General features: G+C 37.4%; 1 protein-coding gene across 1 annotated transcript in view; it reads right to left on the reverse strand.

Moving 5' to 3' along the window:
* Positions 1–9,423, reverse strand: part of LOC128215035 (uncharacterized) — a 28,674-nt gene extending 19,251 nt beyond the window's left edge. Inside the window, exon 1 of the mRNA XM_052921767.1 lies at positions 7,244–9,423. Coding sequence (XP_052777727.1) covers positions 7,244–9,423 — 2,180 coding nt within the window. The remainder of the gene's footprint in view (positions 1–7,243) is intronic.
* Positions 9,424–18,868: the final 9,445 nt, after the last annotated feature.

Here is an 18,868-nt window from a genome sequence, read left to right on the forward strand (position 1 = left end):
TTCATGTACAGTTTTTCATGGAATGACTTAATACATAAGTAACAGCAGGACTCATGAGCGGCAACTTGCAGCACCGTTGTTGGTTAGCTATATAATCACTATTCGAGAAAATGCAGTTCGCATAGAATAAGTTCATTGGATAGGTCGTGAAAATATTTATTTTGTACTGCCTCTTTGAAGCAGATAGACTTGTGTAAAAGATAACGAAAAATATATCAAATACGAATTCATGGTTCTATTCTAAACTATTAGTGACGGAATATTTCTGATATCTTGCAAGGTCGGTAAGTAGAGATATCTCTACGCTGGATATTCGGTTTGGTTGTCTGTCCATTTTTAGCGCTCCTTATCTCCTTATCACAAGGCAGTAAATATTCTCTTCATTGTTAAAGTGTTTAATTTACTGGTCTTGTAATTCATTCTGCTGCTTGATTTACTTCTATCTTAATGAAATATCCCGTTTTATACAGCTCATTTTGGAGTTTTATTGTTCGCAGCACGGTAACTTTACTGTATGATTGTGTTTGATATCTAATTTAGTAGTTAACTATTTATTTACTTTTCTGAGATTCCTAATCTGAAATATAATTATTGTTATTTCTTTAGATTACTTTTTTAAACTATTACTTTATTTATATATATAGTCACTTGGTTGGTTTCATTTGATTCCTGACATACTTGTGCCCCGTCGTGTTTTAGCTATGCACATCAGCTAAGGTTGCGGTTACACCGTCTTTAAACGTCAAAGCGTCGAAGATTGAGGATGTAGCGACGGTTTCCAGTTCCACAGGCGAATAGCATCTGGGGAATGTCAGTAGTGTAGATGAGGGTGGGGCATGTATCGCGTGGTGTTATGCTGATTGGATGAATCTGTATCTAGAAAGTGGCCGTAGGTAATCCTGTAAATCACCCCGAGGTTTTTTATCGAGGGTCTCAAACAGGGCTGGATACCTTCAGGCTACTGCTGATGGTAGTAGTCTTAATCTCCCGTGGCAAGCCGTGCGATTCTATACTAGATTGCGCCCCGTTTAACATAACCACTGGATTGAATTTGAAGATGAAGTATTTATATATATATAGCGATAGTTAGGCAAACTGTATACGATGACTTGTATATGTCAGGGCGGGTCTAGGATTTTACGTGAGAGGGGGCGTAAGTTAAGGGTGTAACCTTTTGACTTGAGCTTCTTCCTCAGAACCGAAATTTATTTGTTTTAAAATGTTGGAAGGGGAGGGGGTGGAGTATTTCTCCGAAATGGTGCATTTAAATCGTATTTATTATTCCTTTTTGTTCTATATTGAAACAAAAAGTTAACTTGGACGATTTTAGTGGCCGGGTGCATCCCCCCTGGATCCGCTAGTGTATGTTGTTCTGTGATCCCTGGTATAGTGAATGTTGTTCTGTGATCTCTGGAATGTTGTTCTGTGATCCCTGGTATAGTGTATGTTGTTCTGTGATTCCTGGTATAGTGTATGTTGTTCTGTGATCTCTGGTATAGTGAATGTTGTTCTGTGATCTCTGGTATAGTGTATGTTGTTCTGTGATCTCTGGTATAGTGTATGTTGTTCTGTGATCTCTGGTATAGTGTATGTTGTTCTGTGATCTCTGGTATAGTGTATGTTGTTCTGTGATCTCTGGTATAGTGTATGTTGTTCTGTGATCCCTGGTATAGTGTATGTTGTTCTGTGATCTCTGGTATAGTGTATGTTGTTCTGTGATCCCTGGTATAGTGTATGTTGTTCTGTGATCTCTGGTATAGTGTATGTTGTTCTGTGATCCCTGGTATAGTGTATGTTGTTCTGTGATCCCTGGTATAGTGTATGTTGTTCTGTGATCCCTGGTATAGTGTATGTTGTTCTGTGATCCCTGGTATAGTGTATGTTGTTCTGTGATCCCTGGTATAGTGTATGTTGTTCTGTGATCCCTGGTATAGTGTATGTTGTTCTGTGATCCCTGGTATAGTGTATGTTGTTCTGTGATCCCTGGTATAGTGTATGTTGTTCTGTGATCTCTGGTATAGTGAATGTTGTTCTGTGATCTCTGGTATAGTGTATGTTGTTCTGTGATCCCTGGTATAGTGTATGTTGTTCTGTGATCCCTGGTATAGTGTATGTTGTTCTGTGATCCCTGGTATAGTGTATGTTGTTCTGTGATCCCTGGTATAGTGTATGTTGTTCTGTGATCCCTGGTATAGTGTATGTTGTTCTGTGATCCCTGGTATAGTGTATGTTGTTCTGTGAGTCCTGGTATAGTGTATGTTGTTCTGTGATCCCTGGTATAGTGTATGTTGTTCTGTGATCCCTGGTATAGTGTATGTTGTTCTGTGATCCCTGGTATAGTGTATGTTGTTCTGTGATTCCTGGTATAGTGTATGTTGTTCTGTGATCCCTGGTATAGTGTATGTTGTTCTGTGATCCCTGGTATAGTGTATGTTGTTCTGTGATCCCTGGTATAGTGTATGTTGTTCTGTGATCCCTGGTATAGTGTATGTTGTTCTGTGATTCCTGGTATAGTGTATGTTGTTCTGTGATTCCTGGTATAGTGTATGTTGTTCTGTGAATCCTGGTATAGTGTATGTTGTTCTGTGATCCCTGGTATAGTGTATGTTGTTCTGTGATCCCTGGTATAGTGTATGTTGTTCTGTGATCCCTGGTATAGTGTTTGTTGTTCTGTGATCCCTGGTATAGTGTTTGTTGTTCTGTGATCCCTGGTATAGTGTATGTTGTTCTGTGATTCCTGGTATAGTGTATGTTGTTCTGTGATCCCTGGTATAGTGTATGTTGTTCTGTGATCCCTGGTATAGTGTATGTTGTTCTGTGATCCCTGGTATAGTGTATGTTGTTCTGTGATCCCTGGTATAGTGTATGTTGTTCTGTGATCCCTGGTATAGTGTATGTTGTTCTGTGATCCCTGGTATAGTGTATGTTGTTCTGTGATCTCTGGTATAGTGTATGTTGTTCTGTGATCCCTGGTATAGTGTATGTTGTTCTGTGATCCCTGGTATAGTGTATGTTGTTCTGTGATCCCTGGTATAGTGTATGTTGTTCTGTGATCCCTGGTATAGTGTATGTTGTTCTGTGATCCCTGGTATAGTGTATGTTGTTCTGTGATCCCTGGTATAGTGTATGTTGTTCTGTGATCCCTGGTATAGTGTATGTTGTTCTGTGATCCCTGGTATAGTGTATGTTGTTCTGTGATCCCTGGTATAGTGTATGTTGTTCTGTGATCCCTGGTATAGTGTATGTTGTTCTGTGATCCCTGGTATAGTGTATGTTGTTCTGTGATCCCTGGTATAGTGTATGTTGTTCTGTGATCCCTGGTATAGTGTATGTTGTTCTGCGATCCCTGGTATAGTGTATGTTGTTCTGCGATCCCTGGTATAGTGTATGTTGTTCTGCGATCCCTGGTATAGTGTATGTTGTTCTGCGATCCCTGGTATAGTGTATGTTGTTCTGCGATCCCTGGTATAGTGTATGTTGTTCTGTGATTCCTGGTATAGTGTATGTTGTTCTGTGATCCCTGGTATAGTGTATGTTGTTCTGTGATCCCTGGTATAGTGTATGTTGTTCTGTGATCCCTGGTATAGTGTATGTTGTTCTGTGATCCCTGGTATAGTGTATGTTGTTCTGTGATCCCTGGTATAGTGTATGTTGTTCTGTGATCCCTGGTATAGTGTATGTTGTTCTGTGATCCCTGGTATAGTGTATGTTGTTCTGTGATCCCTGGTATAGTGTATGTTGTTCTGTGATTCCTGGTATAGTGTATGTTGTTCTGTGATCCCTGGTATAGTGTATGTTGTTCTGTGATCCCTGGTATAGTGTATGTTGTTCTGTGATCCCTGGTATAGTGAATGTTGTTCTGTGATTCCTGGTATAGTGTATGTTGTTCTGTGATCCCTGGTATAGTGTATGTTGTTCTGTGATTCCTGGTATAGTGTATGTTGTTCTGTGATCCCTGGTATAGTGTATGTTGTTCTGTGATCCCTGGTATAGTGTATGTTGTTCTGTGATCCCTGGTATAGTGTATGTTGTTCTGTGATCCCTGGTATAGTGTATGTTGTTCTGTGATCCCTGGTATAGTGTATGTTGTTCTGTGATCCTGGTATAGTGTATGTTGTTCTGTGATCCCTGGTATAGTGTATGTTGTTCTGTGATCCCTGGTATAGTGTATGTTGTTCTGTGATCCCTGGTATAGTGTATGTTGTTCTGCGATCCCTGGTATAGTGTATGTTGTTCTGCGATCCCTGGTATAGTGTATGTTGTTCTGTGATCCCTGGTATAGTGTATGTTGTTCTGTGATTCCTGGTATAGTGTATGTTGTTCTGTGATTCCTGGTATAGTGTATGTTGTTCTGTGATTCCTGGTATAGTGTAGGTTGTTCTGTGATCCCTGGTATAGTGAATGTTGTTCTGTGATCCCTGGTATAGTGAATGTTGTTCTGTGATCTCTGGTATAGTGTATGTTGTTCTGTGATCCCTGGTATAGTGTATGTTGTTCTGTGATCCCTGGTATAGTGTATGTTGTTCTGTGATTCCTGGTATAGTGTATGTTGTTCTGTGATCCCTGGTATAGTGTATGTTGTTCTGTGATCCCTGGTATAGTGGGTGAAAGAAATCTCCTTATTCCTTGGACAATCAGGGAATACAACGTTAGCAGAACGCATATTAATTCATTTTTTCACATTGACCACAGCAGGAAGAAGATTTATCGCTCTGCTTACTGCTTAATTAAATTTACAATATTTACAAGAATTCATATAGGAACTTCCTGCCACTATTTAGTCTTTAGACGTTAATAAATTAATGATCGTATTTTGTCAATTGGGTTCATCAAATTGCTTATTAATATAACAATTACTCCAAGCCTCAAATTAGCATTTCATTAAAAAGTGACAATAAGACACCGAAAACGGCGACACTTTGCTGGTAATCTCGAAAATCAATTTGTATATAACAGGATTAAACTCGTTAGAATACAAGTGTCATCATGGCAAAACTTTAATTTAATGTAGATGGATCGAACCATGATATACTGAAGCTGTGCATTGCACTTTTTGCTCCAATAAAGAGTTGTACAGAAAAGATTCAAAAGAAGAATTGAAAATTCATTTTAAAACATTGAGTTGTTTTGCGTTCGATTTTTTCGCCCTGATCGATTAAACGTTTTGACCCATTAGGCTACCATTTATACGTGAGACGCGTGGTTGCTGAGTACGTCATATATAACGTTGTACAAACATACTGTGTGTATGAGCATGTGAAGACATTGACGTTATCGTCTTTGATTGACATTCGAAAGCGAGGCGGAAGTTACATTACAAATCATGATTTCGTAGCGATATAACGTTACTAAATATCATATGTTTATTTCAGATGTTGTAACGACCATTGTCATTTCAACAATAGTACACACACACCCATTACATATTTAATGGTGATATTTGAGAGGGCTTACTTGTATTTATGATATCGATGAATTGTATTCCATTTATCCCGTAGTACGATCAAATGGTTTGTTAAAATCGCAATGAATTATGGACTTTAGTTCTGGCTTGAAATGTTTCAGACTTTTCATTTTGAATTTCCACCGACGACTTCACTCACAATACAAAAGCATACGTTAGATCGCTTTAATATTTAATATATTAGGTACTGAAGATTTAATTAAGTATATACCATCGTGGTAGAATTCATAATACATCCTGATCGTACCACGGTACTTTATAATATTCATGACTGTAAGTAGACGTAAGCAAGATTATAAAGCAATATCAATCAGATGTCGTCATGTTTTCATTTTAAACAATGACATAAACCTTCATGTCACGCTCTTTGAGAAATTTTCCAAATGACATTGCTCAAATGTATTTAAAAAAGTTACAAAAACTTAAACTCAAAAGCACATCTGCGATCTTATGATTACCCGTGTGATAAAATAGCTTGATTAAAATCACATTTGAAGTAGTACCATTTTATATGCCTCATAACAGATTCATCCCAAAATGTTTTCATTTAAATGTAAGATTAAAAGCTTATTCTGACAGATTAATTGAATGGTACGACTTCCATTAATGTTATTTAAAGAGTCTTTGCCGCTTTATGCATATAGCTTCGCAATATAATACGGCTCAATCACTTTCAAAAGTGAGAGAATATTATTTTCATTCATATTCAAAAGAAGAAAGATATTTGCTTATTTCTTTTTCAGCCAATTCATTCAAGTATCTTAATGAAATATAAATAGAATTGCCATTTTCGATATCAATTTTTATGCGATTTAAATGCCCGTCATGATAGGCTAATAGCTTGATTATATTTGTCATCAATTCCATATCTTTATATATACGTCTGTATATACAAAAAGTTGTTATAAAAGCAGCTATCCATTCTTTAATTGTATTCATATTCACATTAAACTAATGGGCCACCGGATAAGCGACCGTTTGACTTGCTCCAAAAGACCATCCACATTTGAACTCTCTAAATATTAGTATTGTATAAACAAGGAATGCTCTGAAACTATTACCAGGTCAGAGTTTGAATTAATTCATTGTTGATCGTCACATTTAGCCGTGTGCATATGAAGCTTCAAAGAATATTTTCTAACCGTAGTTAACTATATATCATATAACATCGAAACCCTTGCTAAATGTTTAACAAATATAATAGCAGTATCAACCCTGACATTTTAAATAAGAAAACACTTAAAGTTCATGAACTTCAAACAAATAAGGTTCATGTCAAGTAAACATTAGTTTGTGACACTGATTATCAATATAAAAAGTTAAAACACTATAACCAGTGGCGGCTCCAGGATTCGACGTTAGAGTAGGCGTAACTAAGGGGCGTTCCCTTATGACTCTCGCCTCTCCATCAGAAACGTAATTTATTTGATTTAAAATGTTTGCAGGCGGGTCTTCCCCCAAGATTTGCAGATCCCTGCAGATGGACGTTATTGAAATATGAGAGTGCAGTGCAGTTGTCTAAGAGTACAATGATAAAAACCCTCGTTAGCTTTTTAGTTACACAGGAATAAATCTTCATGGTTAATCCTATCGATTTTATGAGCCATTGGTGATTGGAATCAAGTCTTATGTCATTAGCTCTTGTTTTTAAGATTAATATACGTTAAGCAATGTTAATCGCATAAGCACTGTTGACCTCTTTAAGTGATCCAAATGTTTTTAATAATGCAAGGTATTTTTTCTAATTTCACTAAGTCATTTTGGCGTCCTACGATATACCTTACGAAGGTCGTAAATAGGGTAGCTGGTTTAATGTGACGATCATACACGGTAGGTGGTTCAATGTGACGATCGTACATGGTAGGTGGTTCAATGTGACGATCGTACACGGTAGGTGGTTCAATGTGACGATCGTACATGGTAGGTGGTTCAATGTAAAGATCGTACATGGTAGGTGGTTCAATGTGACGATCGTATATGGTAGGTGGTTCAATGTGAAGATCGTACATAGTAGGTGGTTCAATGTGACGATCGTACATAGTAGGTGGCTCAATGTGACGATCGTACATAGTAGGTGGTTCAATGTGACGATCGTACATGGTAGGTGGTTCAATGTGACGATCGTACGTAGTAGGTAGTTCAATGTGACCATCATACACGGTAGGTGGTTCAATGTGACGATCATACACGGTAGGTGGTTCAATGTGACGATCATACACGGTAGGTGGTTCAATGTGACGATCATACATAGTATGTGGTTCAATGTGACGATCGTACATGGTAGGTGGTTCAATGTGACGATCGTACATGGTCGCTGGTTCAATGTGACGATCATACACGGTAGGTGGTTCAATGTGACGATCGTACATGGTAGGTGGTTCAATGTGACGATCGTACATGGTAGGTGGTTTAATGTGACGATCGTACATAGTAGGTGGTTCAATGTGACCATCATACACGGTAGGTGGTTCAATGTGACGATCATACACGGTAGGTGGTTCAATGTGACGATCATGCACGGTAGGTGGTTCAATGTGACGATCATACACGGTAGGTGGTTCAATGTGACGATTGTACATGGTAGCTGGTTCAATGTGACGATCGTACATGGTAGGTGGTTTAATGTGACGATCGTACATAGTAGGTGGTTCAATGTGACGATCATACACGGTAGGTGGTTCAATGTGACGATCGTACATGGTAGCTGGTTCAATGTGACGATCATACATGGTAGGTGGTTCAATGTAAAGATCGTAAATGGTAGGTGGTTCAATGTGACGATCGTACATGGTAGGTGGTTTAATGTGACGATCGTACATAGTAGGTGGTTCAATGTGACCATCATACACGGTAGGTGGTTCAATGTGAAGATCATACACGGTAGGTGGTTCAATGTGACGATCGTACATGGTAGGTGGTTCAATGTGACGATCATACACGGTAGGTGGTTCAATGTGACGATCATACAAGGTAGGTGGTTCAATGTGACGATCGTACATAGTAGGTGGTTCAATGTGACGATCGTACATGGTAGGTGGTTCAATGTGACGATCATACACGGTAGGTGGTTCAATGTGACGATCGTACATGGTAGGTGGTTCAATGTGAAGATCGTACATGGTAGGTGGTTCAATGTGACGATCGTACATAGTAGGTGGTTCAATGTGACGATCGTCCATGGAAAGTGGTTCAATGTGACGATCATACATAGTAGGTGGTTCAATGTGACCATCATACACGGTAGGTGGTTCAATGTGACGATCATACACGGTACGTGGTTCAATGTGACGATCATACATAGTAGGTGGTTCAATGTGACGATCATACACGGTAGGTGGTTCAATGTAAAGATCGTACATGGTAGGTGGTTCAATGTGACGATCGTACATGGTAGGTGGTTTAATGTGACGATCGTACATAGTAGGTGGTTCAATGTGACCATCATACACGGTAGGTGGTTCAATGTGACGATCATACACGGTAGGTGGTTCAATGTGACGATCATGCACGGTAGGTGGTTCAATGTGACGATCATACACGGTAGGTGGTTCAATGTGAAGATCGTACATGGTAGCTGGTTCAATGTGACAACCGTACATAGTAGGTGGTTCAATGTGACGATCGTACATGGTAGGTGGTTCAATGTGACGATCATACACGGTAGGTGGTTCAATGTGACGATCATACATAGAAGGTGGTTCAATGTGACGATCGTACATGGTAGGTGGTTCAATGTGACGATCGTACATGGTAGGTGGTTCAATGTGACGATCGTACATAGTAGGTGGTTCAATGTGACGATCGTACATAGTAGGTGGTTCAATGTGACGACCGTACATAGTAGGTGGTTCAATGTGATGACCGTACATAGTAGGTGGTTCAATGTGACGATCGTACATAGTATGTGGTTCAATGTGACGATCGTACATAGTAGGTGGTTCAATGTGACGACCGTACATAGTAAGTGGTTAATGTGACGATCATACATAGTATGTGGTCCAATGTGACGATCGTACATGGTAGGTGGTTCAATGTGACGATCGTACATAGTAGGTGGTTCAATATCAATTTACTCAAAAAATAAAAATATGAAGGAACGTTGACTTTTTCAACGTAACATTTTAACGTTTTTTTGAGCAAGCAACAAAAGTTAACATTTGCTTTGTGAAATAAATTGCGATCTTACACAAAGCAAACTTTGTTTTCTTAATGCCTCAAAAAGTTTTAAAATAACATGCAATTGTAGTTGTTTTTTTCTGAAAAGCGTTCCAAATTTTACGCGGACGTCATTGTCATTTTTAATGTCACTGGTAATCTCTATAAACCACCGGTAAGCATATATTCAATAAAGAATATGCAGTATTTGCTATTCATAGTACCATTCCAAAGAGGTGATAGACTCGGATTTCTTTAAAACCAAAAATATAAAGTACATTTCGATTAAATGAATATCATCGCGAACGAAAAGTCAAAATGTTTAACACCATTGAGATAAAAAGTCTGTGAAGAATATGAAAAAATATGCAATTACGAATAATGTTACTCATATAGTGAGTTACCGAAGAAATGATAGATTCGGAAATTGTTAAAATTGAATAAATAAATAAAATTATGAATCAATTTTAGATTAAATGAATATCATTCGAGATTAGAAAACGCATTCCACAATGGCTGTCGTATTGTTCTGTATATCTCATTGAATATTTCTATTAGGTTTGAAGCGAGGAAATTCGAAATTTGAACTCGCCGTCCCCTATCGTTTACAAAATAACCCCTGTTGCATGTTTTACTACGTTGATTGAATATTCAACAAAAGTCTATTTCAAGTTCATTTATACCCACTGAACATTGACAAATAGCAGACGTAAATCAGTCTATTTATTAAGTTACAAAACTACTTGACTCAGAGACAAAAGTAGCGGATTTTTGGTTGTTTATTTGAATAAAAAAGACATTGCACAAAGTAATATATATATATATTGAAATGCCATACATTTTACAAGAGCATGAATACGAATGAAACAATACAATTGTTTTATTCATTCATTTTGAAATGAATGGCTGGTTGCAATATCACAATATTACAAATTGTTTGAATACCAAATTGATCATGTGAGTGATTAATACAGAAAGTACATTTCGTCGTAGTTAATATAACATTATGATACTTTCTATGTTTATTCTAACCTGACGTATGCCATAAATATTAGGAATTGTTTGTTTTAAGCGATCAATAAATTTTAATGTCTCATTTGAAACATAAATTTTATATATACATATGCAATGAATAAAAGCGACTGTTATATTTATGAAAATATGATTTAAGCAGTAAAATATTTTATAAATATCCGAGTATAAATCTAAGATTTCGGTGTTTGAAGAATAAAATGTATGAACTGAAATATCCGCCGATGAGGAAAGTTAGAGATAATGTCGTGGTAACAGTGAAATAAACCGGACAATGACTGTTGCTTTGTGGAACTGTTGTCTTTAAAGGTATAATCCATAATAACTTTTACCGATTAACATTATTTAACAGCGGTTACTGGTCGATGGCGTCTTTGAACGATTTCAGGAGTTTTACCACTTTTCGAATTGCCTCGAGGTTTCTTCTGGCTTGTGGTGCTATAACTACTCAATTGTGACCTTGAACGAAGTCGGGCAGCATTAGGCTGGTAGCTCGAGGGCCGCATGTACTCTCGTCCGTCTACCGTCCGTCCGTACATCTGTGAGCGTGCACGCTCACTTAACATCCGGTTTTCACAGACAAAAGTTCCATCATCCAACTTCGTCGGCACTATACCGTAACGCTCATATAAGTCTTGACGCGTTTTCTCTGTGTTAGTCATTTGTTTCACAGTGTGCTGCAACATTACCCAGTTCAATTTCGTGGACTGCGTATGGTGCTCCATTGCATTCTCATTTACCTGACGCTTCAACATTTTCCATCCTCGCTTAGCAAACACCTTTGTGACACTTTCTGGTTCCCCATGTGACGACATATCCGGTTCATCCTCACCTGTATCTCCATAAGCAATCCGGGCCTCCTCCTCCTCCCGCTCCTCCTGTCCCCTATTTATAGCACTAAACATCATCCTTGAAGCTAGACCTGTTGCTCTAGCCATATTGTTTAGTTTTTGTTTTAACACTGTATATCCTTTCGTGTTTCCATATTCGCTGTTACCATACATATCCACCATGACCTGTTGGAAAGTTCCGCTAGATATAAAGTTCGGTTTTGGCTTCTTTGTAAAGTGCTCCGGATTACCGTTGTCTATGTTCTTAACACAGTTTTCAAAAGCCGACCAGGCTTGTTGCGGTGTATACATTTGAGACCTTTGGGTGTCATTATCGTCCTCTGAATCCAACCCCGTGTTGTCAACATCATCCTTTCCCGTTGCGATACTGTTCAGAGATACCCTGGAGCCCTTATTTCGCGACCCTTTCCGCAGCTGCCTTGGGCTAGTAGAACTACTTTGCTGACGAACCCTGGCAGACGGAGATTTGTTAGTTGCCATGACTATCTCAATTTCAAGCGCATCGTCAGTATCTGGCGTACTGGAGGATTCTGGAGAAATATCGATAATCGTTTCAGTTAAAGCCTTTGATATATCCAAATTAAGTTTCGGCACGTTTTGTTTACGACACTTTTCGTTTCTGATCTCAGCGTTATTTACCACGCCGTTAATAGGAGATGGGCCGCGCTTAATTCTGTCATCAATCGTCTCCGCTGCTTCATTCCCATCTGAATTCTGATATGCGGACGCTTTTAAGCGTGCCAATATACTCTGCATTTTTATATCTCAACCGAACTGTAACAAGCGATGAATAAATCCATTAAACCTATCTGAATAGACGAATACGCCGTGGACATCTTAATTTACACTAGAGCAGCTAATGAGACTTGTAACCCATTAATGAATTTATTCATTCCCTTCCGTATAACAATTGATAGTTATTCTATACACCATACAGACGGTATACAAATTCCAGCCCCAGGTCCAATGTGATCAATATGAAACAAATTTCAGTCAGAAGGTATCATTCATTGTTACCACAGTCGATGAAGACTTAATGACGTAGAAGTTGAAATTATGTTTTGAATTCCTTTAAGCAGCAAAAAGGTTACATCACACTCACTGGAACAGTGATACGGCTAACTAAGCTGTATTCCTGTTATGTGCGCTGGCCTAACACTAACGTTTAAGCTAATTGTTTGTTTAAGAACAGCAAATATTATTATTTGCGATTACCTCTTAAACCATATGTATGGATATAAAGTTTAAGAAAACAGAAAAATTATCACCGGCACTTGAAAATACTTTCGACAAACAGTTACACAATATTTTAATTTATGCTATCATACGTTGCACTCAATAAAACGTTTATAAGACTGATCGTTTTAAGTCTGTTTAACCAACTGGGTAGGGCTCCCATGAGATAGATAACCAATAAATCACCCTGTTAAACATGGACTACTTGTTTAAAACACCTTTTCCCCATTGTTAAACAGCACGTATTGACTAACAGAAGCTTCCGAATCAGAGTATTGCTAAAACAGACTGTGTTTAAAATGTGCTTCTAAGACGGATAACAGGGAGCAAAATATTTGAAGTCATCGATAATATCAAATTTGCTCTTTCGCTCTTATGATACTATAGAAAGGAAACTCAAGATAGTATCAACACCTCGATTGAAGCGATTGAATGTTAGTCTACTAAAGTAAACACTCGTCTAAAGCGCCTCTTCACGATCGAGTAGTGGAATAAGTTCGTTGTATGCGAGTGCCACATTTGCTTGATAGTGTATCTGCTTGGCCACTTGCTCTTGTTTATATAATTATAACTTAACGTCAAGCTCTACAATTAGTAAGTAATAAGTAACAGTAGTCCGATGTTGTACTATTATTAGAAGTTGTAGAAGTAGAAGGAAAAGTAGTTATTAGCAGCGCTAGAAGTAGTAGTAGTAGCGGTGATGGTGTCGGTGGTGGTGGAAGAAGCATTGAAGACGGTCATATTTCGATATTACACAAGTAGAATATGATGGTAATGATGTGATAATGATGATGATGATGATGATGATGATGATGATGACGATGATGTGATGATGATGATGATGATGATGATGATGATGATGATGATGGTGGTGGTGGCGGTGGTGTAGGTTGTGATAATGATTACCACGCCATAAAGTATTAGCAACATATTCGGGGACATACCATACGCCGTATGTACAAAGAGGAACAAATGTTTAAATCTGCATATAAATTACAATCGACAAGTCGCTGTTTAAACTCTGAGCGTTATTCCATTATATGATTTATGGCCATTTGTGGATATGTTTCATATGAACACAATGATTTTGTGTATGTTTTCCTACTATTCGTAAATCATTTCCCAACTTTATTTCTTCACCTACGTCTTCATTTTAACTTCCACGTGAAGCTATTGAATTGAATGGAATCAACATAATTACAAATTTAAAAAGATTTTTTTTTACAAATCCGCGGTTAGCTTACTCAGACGAAGGTGGGGGTGTACATCCAATAAATCAATAGTCTGTTTCTGGTTAGATAGTTTGTTATGACACTACGTGAACATTATGTTAATGTGTTTATGTAATAGCAAAATCGGATAAGCGTCCGTTTGACTCGTTTCAAAAGGTCAGCCACAGCTGAACTATCTAAATATTAGCACTGTTTCAACAACGAATGCTTTAAAAGTATTACCGGTCAGTGTTTGAATTAATTCATTGTTGATCGCACTATTTTAGCATGGTATATGCGTAGCTTCAAAGAATACTTTCAGCAGTAAGATATATATTATTTAACATCGAAAACCTTAACTATAATAGCAGAGTCAATCCTTACATTTTAAATGCAAAACAAGTTCATAAACTACAAACAAGGTTCATGTCAAGAACGCATTAGTTGGTGACAGGATTATTGTGTTTTGAATAGTAATATCAATATAAAAGTTAAAACACATTAAGCATATTCATAGACAATTTGTGTTAGATGCTATAAAATAATTTGCATGTTTCCATGTGGTATCGATAAAGGACGGATTTAACAAAGTGATAAACCCACATGGATTGTTTACGCCTATGTTAGAGTTTATTTACTAATTTATTTCTGAATAAGTAAGGAAGAAAGCGGAGCGCAGCGAAGCGACCGTGGTTTCACGAAAAAAAAAGAATTCTAACCGACTTAGTGTAAGCCCCTCCCAAATTGTATCAGCTTAAAAATAAAGCCTTGTCCTGTCAAAAAGACCTGTCAATCATTGCAAGCTATTGTGACGTTATTTAAATCAGCGTTGGTACTGAAAGAGCGCCTTTGCATATGCAAACGGTATGCATGGCTATACGCATGCGCCCTTACGGCAAATTACTTATTCATGCTGAGTCGTCTTTAGCAATAAGTAACACATCTTCACGAATAGGAAACATAAAATTATTTTTTTTTAGCGCCCTTGATCGGCTTACAATGCAGGGAAAACACTAATGTCGTATTATCTGGTTTGGACAAATCTACAAATCTGCAGATTAACATTATTGAAAGATATGAACATGAAATGCAGTTGTCAGATATTTTAATGATAAAAAGGCATAATCAGCCTAGGCATGTCAGGTTTATAAGATAATCATATACCTCTTGAATGTTAGAGCCCTGATGAAGGGGAATTGTTGAATCATCCTGATTAATCCTATTGATTTCATGAGGCAATGGTGATTGGAATCAAGTCTTTTGTCATTAACTCTTGTTTATAAGATTTGTATTCGCTAAGCAATGTTAATGGCTTAAGCACTGTTGACCTCTTTCAGTGATCCAAAGGTATTTCATAATGCGAACTTCTTTTTCTAATTGCATTTGCGACTCACCTATAGACTGCCCGTGTCTTGTTGGGGTCCAATTATCCAAATGAACGTATGAAAAATATATATCTAACGGCCACATTGAAAACGTAGCTATTTGCATTGTTCATTAAAGAAAAATGCATCGAAATTCAGATATAAGACTTAAAATTTTAACTGACTTTATATGTGCGTCTGAATAGCGCGATAAGTTTTATTGGAACGTTTCGTTAATTTGGAATTGACGCCCTTGAAATTGTTGCCCAGCCTTGTGCGCACGGACGTTTGATTAAAGCTGCACCCTCACAGATTTACCATTTTTACATCTTTTTTTGTCTTGGAAAGAGCATTTTTTTTTGCGTAAATATCTGCAAACCAATGATATGAGATTGCTGACAAAAGATCCGATCGCAGAGTTTCATATTTCCGTCCGAAGGTTATGTTTTATGGCTTAAACCGTTACTAAAGGTTTAAGAAAAAAGGCATAAAACACCAATCTTTGAATTTAAATATAAAAATCTATGATCTATTTTTTGTCAGCAGTATTATATAACAGTTAATGGTTTCCATGGACTTTTGCAAAAATTAGCTCGTTCCAAGACAAAAAATAAGAAAGTTGTCAAAACGTTCAATCTGTGAGAGTGCAGCTTTAAGCGAGAGCGGGCTAAATTTTCACAATATTGACAAATATCACATCGATATTAAAAGTTAATCTGCCATTTAGATTCATAAACTATAATGAATGACAATATACAATTTTGATATACGAGTACCTATCCAAAGATGTGATCGGTTTGGATGTTTTGAAACCGAAGATATAAAGATTTAATTAGATTAACCGAATATCATACACGAATGAAAACATGTCTTTTTTGTCAATATGATTAACACCAATTGAATACAAAAATAAAATCGAAGATATCAATTAGATTTTAAATTAAATTTAGATTCAATGAATATCATTCAAATTTTGAAAACACATTTGACAAAGGATGTCTTATGTTCCGCATATCTCTCTGTATGATTTCTATTAAGTTTGAAGTAAAGAAATTCAAACTCACCGTTCCCTATCGTTCACAAAGTAACCCCAGCATACTTTACTACTTAAAATAAATTTTCAACAAAAAGACGACTACTTCAAGTCCAAACAATGCCCACACATTGACAAATTACAAACATACACCATTCCATCTCTATAACGTTACAAAGCTATCTGACGTAGCGACAAAACCCCCCAGATTTCTGGTTGTTTATTACAATAAAAAGACATTGCACAAAGTAACATAGATATATATTGAAATACTAGCAAATATTATACAAGGGCATGAAATACGACTGGAACAATTCATTTACTAAGAAAAGTTTTTCCTTATTTCGAAATGAATCTTATACTGACTGCAATATAACATATTGATTAAAAAAAATGATCAAGTGAGCGATTCAAACAAAAAGTACATATAGTCCTAGTTAATATAGCATTATGATACGTTCTATGTTTATTTTAACTTGGCGCTTGCCATAAATATAAAGACTTGTTTGTTTAAAGTGATCAATACAATTTAATGTTTTCATTTAGCAGCTGACTCGCAAGCAGTTCCTGAGGCGATCGTATATGTTTAAGTTTCTGTTGACAGCTATGTTTTAAAACATGTAAGAGAAATAATGTCTTTTGCAATGTAAAAATTGTATTATTTGCCAACGTGAAAAGCTAATCTGCTTGTTTTGTACAGTATTGTCATTATTTATTACTATTTGTATAAATATGAATATCACCACGAGTGGCGGAAATAAAAGTGAGTTAAATATCAAGACTTGTTTGTTTAAAATGATCAATACAAATTAATGTTTCATTTGAAACTTTAGTTGTATATATGCTATGTACAGAAGCGCTTGTTTGCTACATTTATGCAAATATTATATGAGCAATAAATGATTTATAAATGTTCGAGTACAAATGTACATGTTTGGTGTTGAAAGTGTTGTCTTCAATTCAAATCTCCATATATTATGTTCACTACTCATACATAAATATACAAACAAATGTTCTAATCTAATCTCACAAAGAATGGTGAATAATTTTTTAAATATATTTTAGGCAGAAAATGACAGTCTAGTTAAAACTCTTTTTACAACGATTGTGAAGGAAGTTATTAACTTATGATAAGTAGCTCTCGTTTGTACAATGCTGCGCGAGAGTGCGGTCTTGTGTTGTAGGGGAGACCGGAGAACCCAGAGAAAACCACTTGTCCGACTATGTGACCACTAACCAAACTCACATGCGCGAAGGCCATTATTTCATAGTAACATAAAGAGCGCAAATGTTGACAAGTGTATGCTATGTTCATGCTCGAACTGAAATATACGCCATTGCGGAAAGTCAGAAATAATGTTGGGGCAACAGTGAAACAAGGCGGACAATGTCTCTTTTTGTGTAACTGTTTTTTTTTAAAGGTAAACATCGTCATAACCTAAAACCACTTAACATTATTTAACAGCGGTTACTGGTCGCTGTCGTCTTTGAATGATGTCAGGATTTTTACCACTTTTCGAATTGCCTCGAGGTTTCTTTTGGCTGGGGGTACTATGACTACTCAATTGTGATTTTGACCGTAATCCGACATCATGATGCTTGTAGCTCGAGGGCCGCATGTACTCTCGTCCGTCTACCGTCCGTCCGTACATCTGTGAGCGTGCGCGCTCACTTAACATACGGTTTTCAGAGACAAGAGTTCCATCATCCAACTTCGTCGGCACTATACCGTAACGCTCATATAAGTCTTGACGCGTTTTCTCTGTGTTAGTCATTTGTTTCACAGTATGTTGCAACATTGTCCAGTTCATTTTCGTAGACTGTTTATGGTGCTCCATTGTATTCTCATTTACATCACGCTTCAACATTTTCCATCCTCCCTTATCGAACACTTTTATGACACTCTTTTGTTCCCCATGTGACGACATATCCAGTTCATCCTCACCTGGATCTCCATTAGCAATCCGGGCCTCCTCCTCCTCCCGCTCCTCCTGTCCCTTATTTATAGCACTAAATATCATCCTTGAAGCTAGACCTGTTGCTCTAGCCATATTGTTCATTTTTTGTTTTAACACTGTATATCCTTTCGTGTTTCCATATTCGCTGTTACCATACATGTCCTCCATGACCTGTTGGAAAGTTCCGCTAGATATATAGTTCGGTTTCGGCTTCTTTATAAAGTACTCCGGATTACTGTTATCTATGTTCTTAACACAGTTTTCAAAAGCCGACCAGGCTTGTTGCGGTGTATACATTTGAGTACTCTGGGTGTCATTGTCGTCCTCGGAATCCAACCCCGTGTTGTCAACACCATCCTTTCCCGTTGCGATACTGTTCAGAGGTACCCTGGAGCCCTTATTTCGCGACCCTTCCCACAGCTGCCCTGGGCTGGAGCTGCTTTGCTGACCAACCATAGCAGGCGGAGCTTTGTTAGTTGCCATTACTATCTCAATTTCCAACGCATCGTCAGTATCTGGCGTACTGGAGGATTCTGGAGAAATTCCGATAATCGTTTCAGTTAA

This window comes from Mya arenaria, chromosome 13 (genome assembly GCF_026914265.1).
Source record: "Mya arenaria isolate MELC-2E11 chromosome 13, ASM2691426v1".
NCBI lineage: Eukaryota > Metazoa > Mollusca > Bivalvia > Myida > Myidae > Mya > Mya arenaria.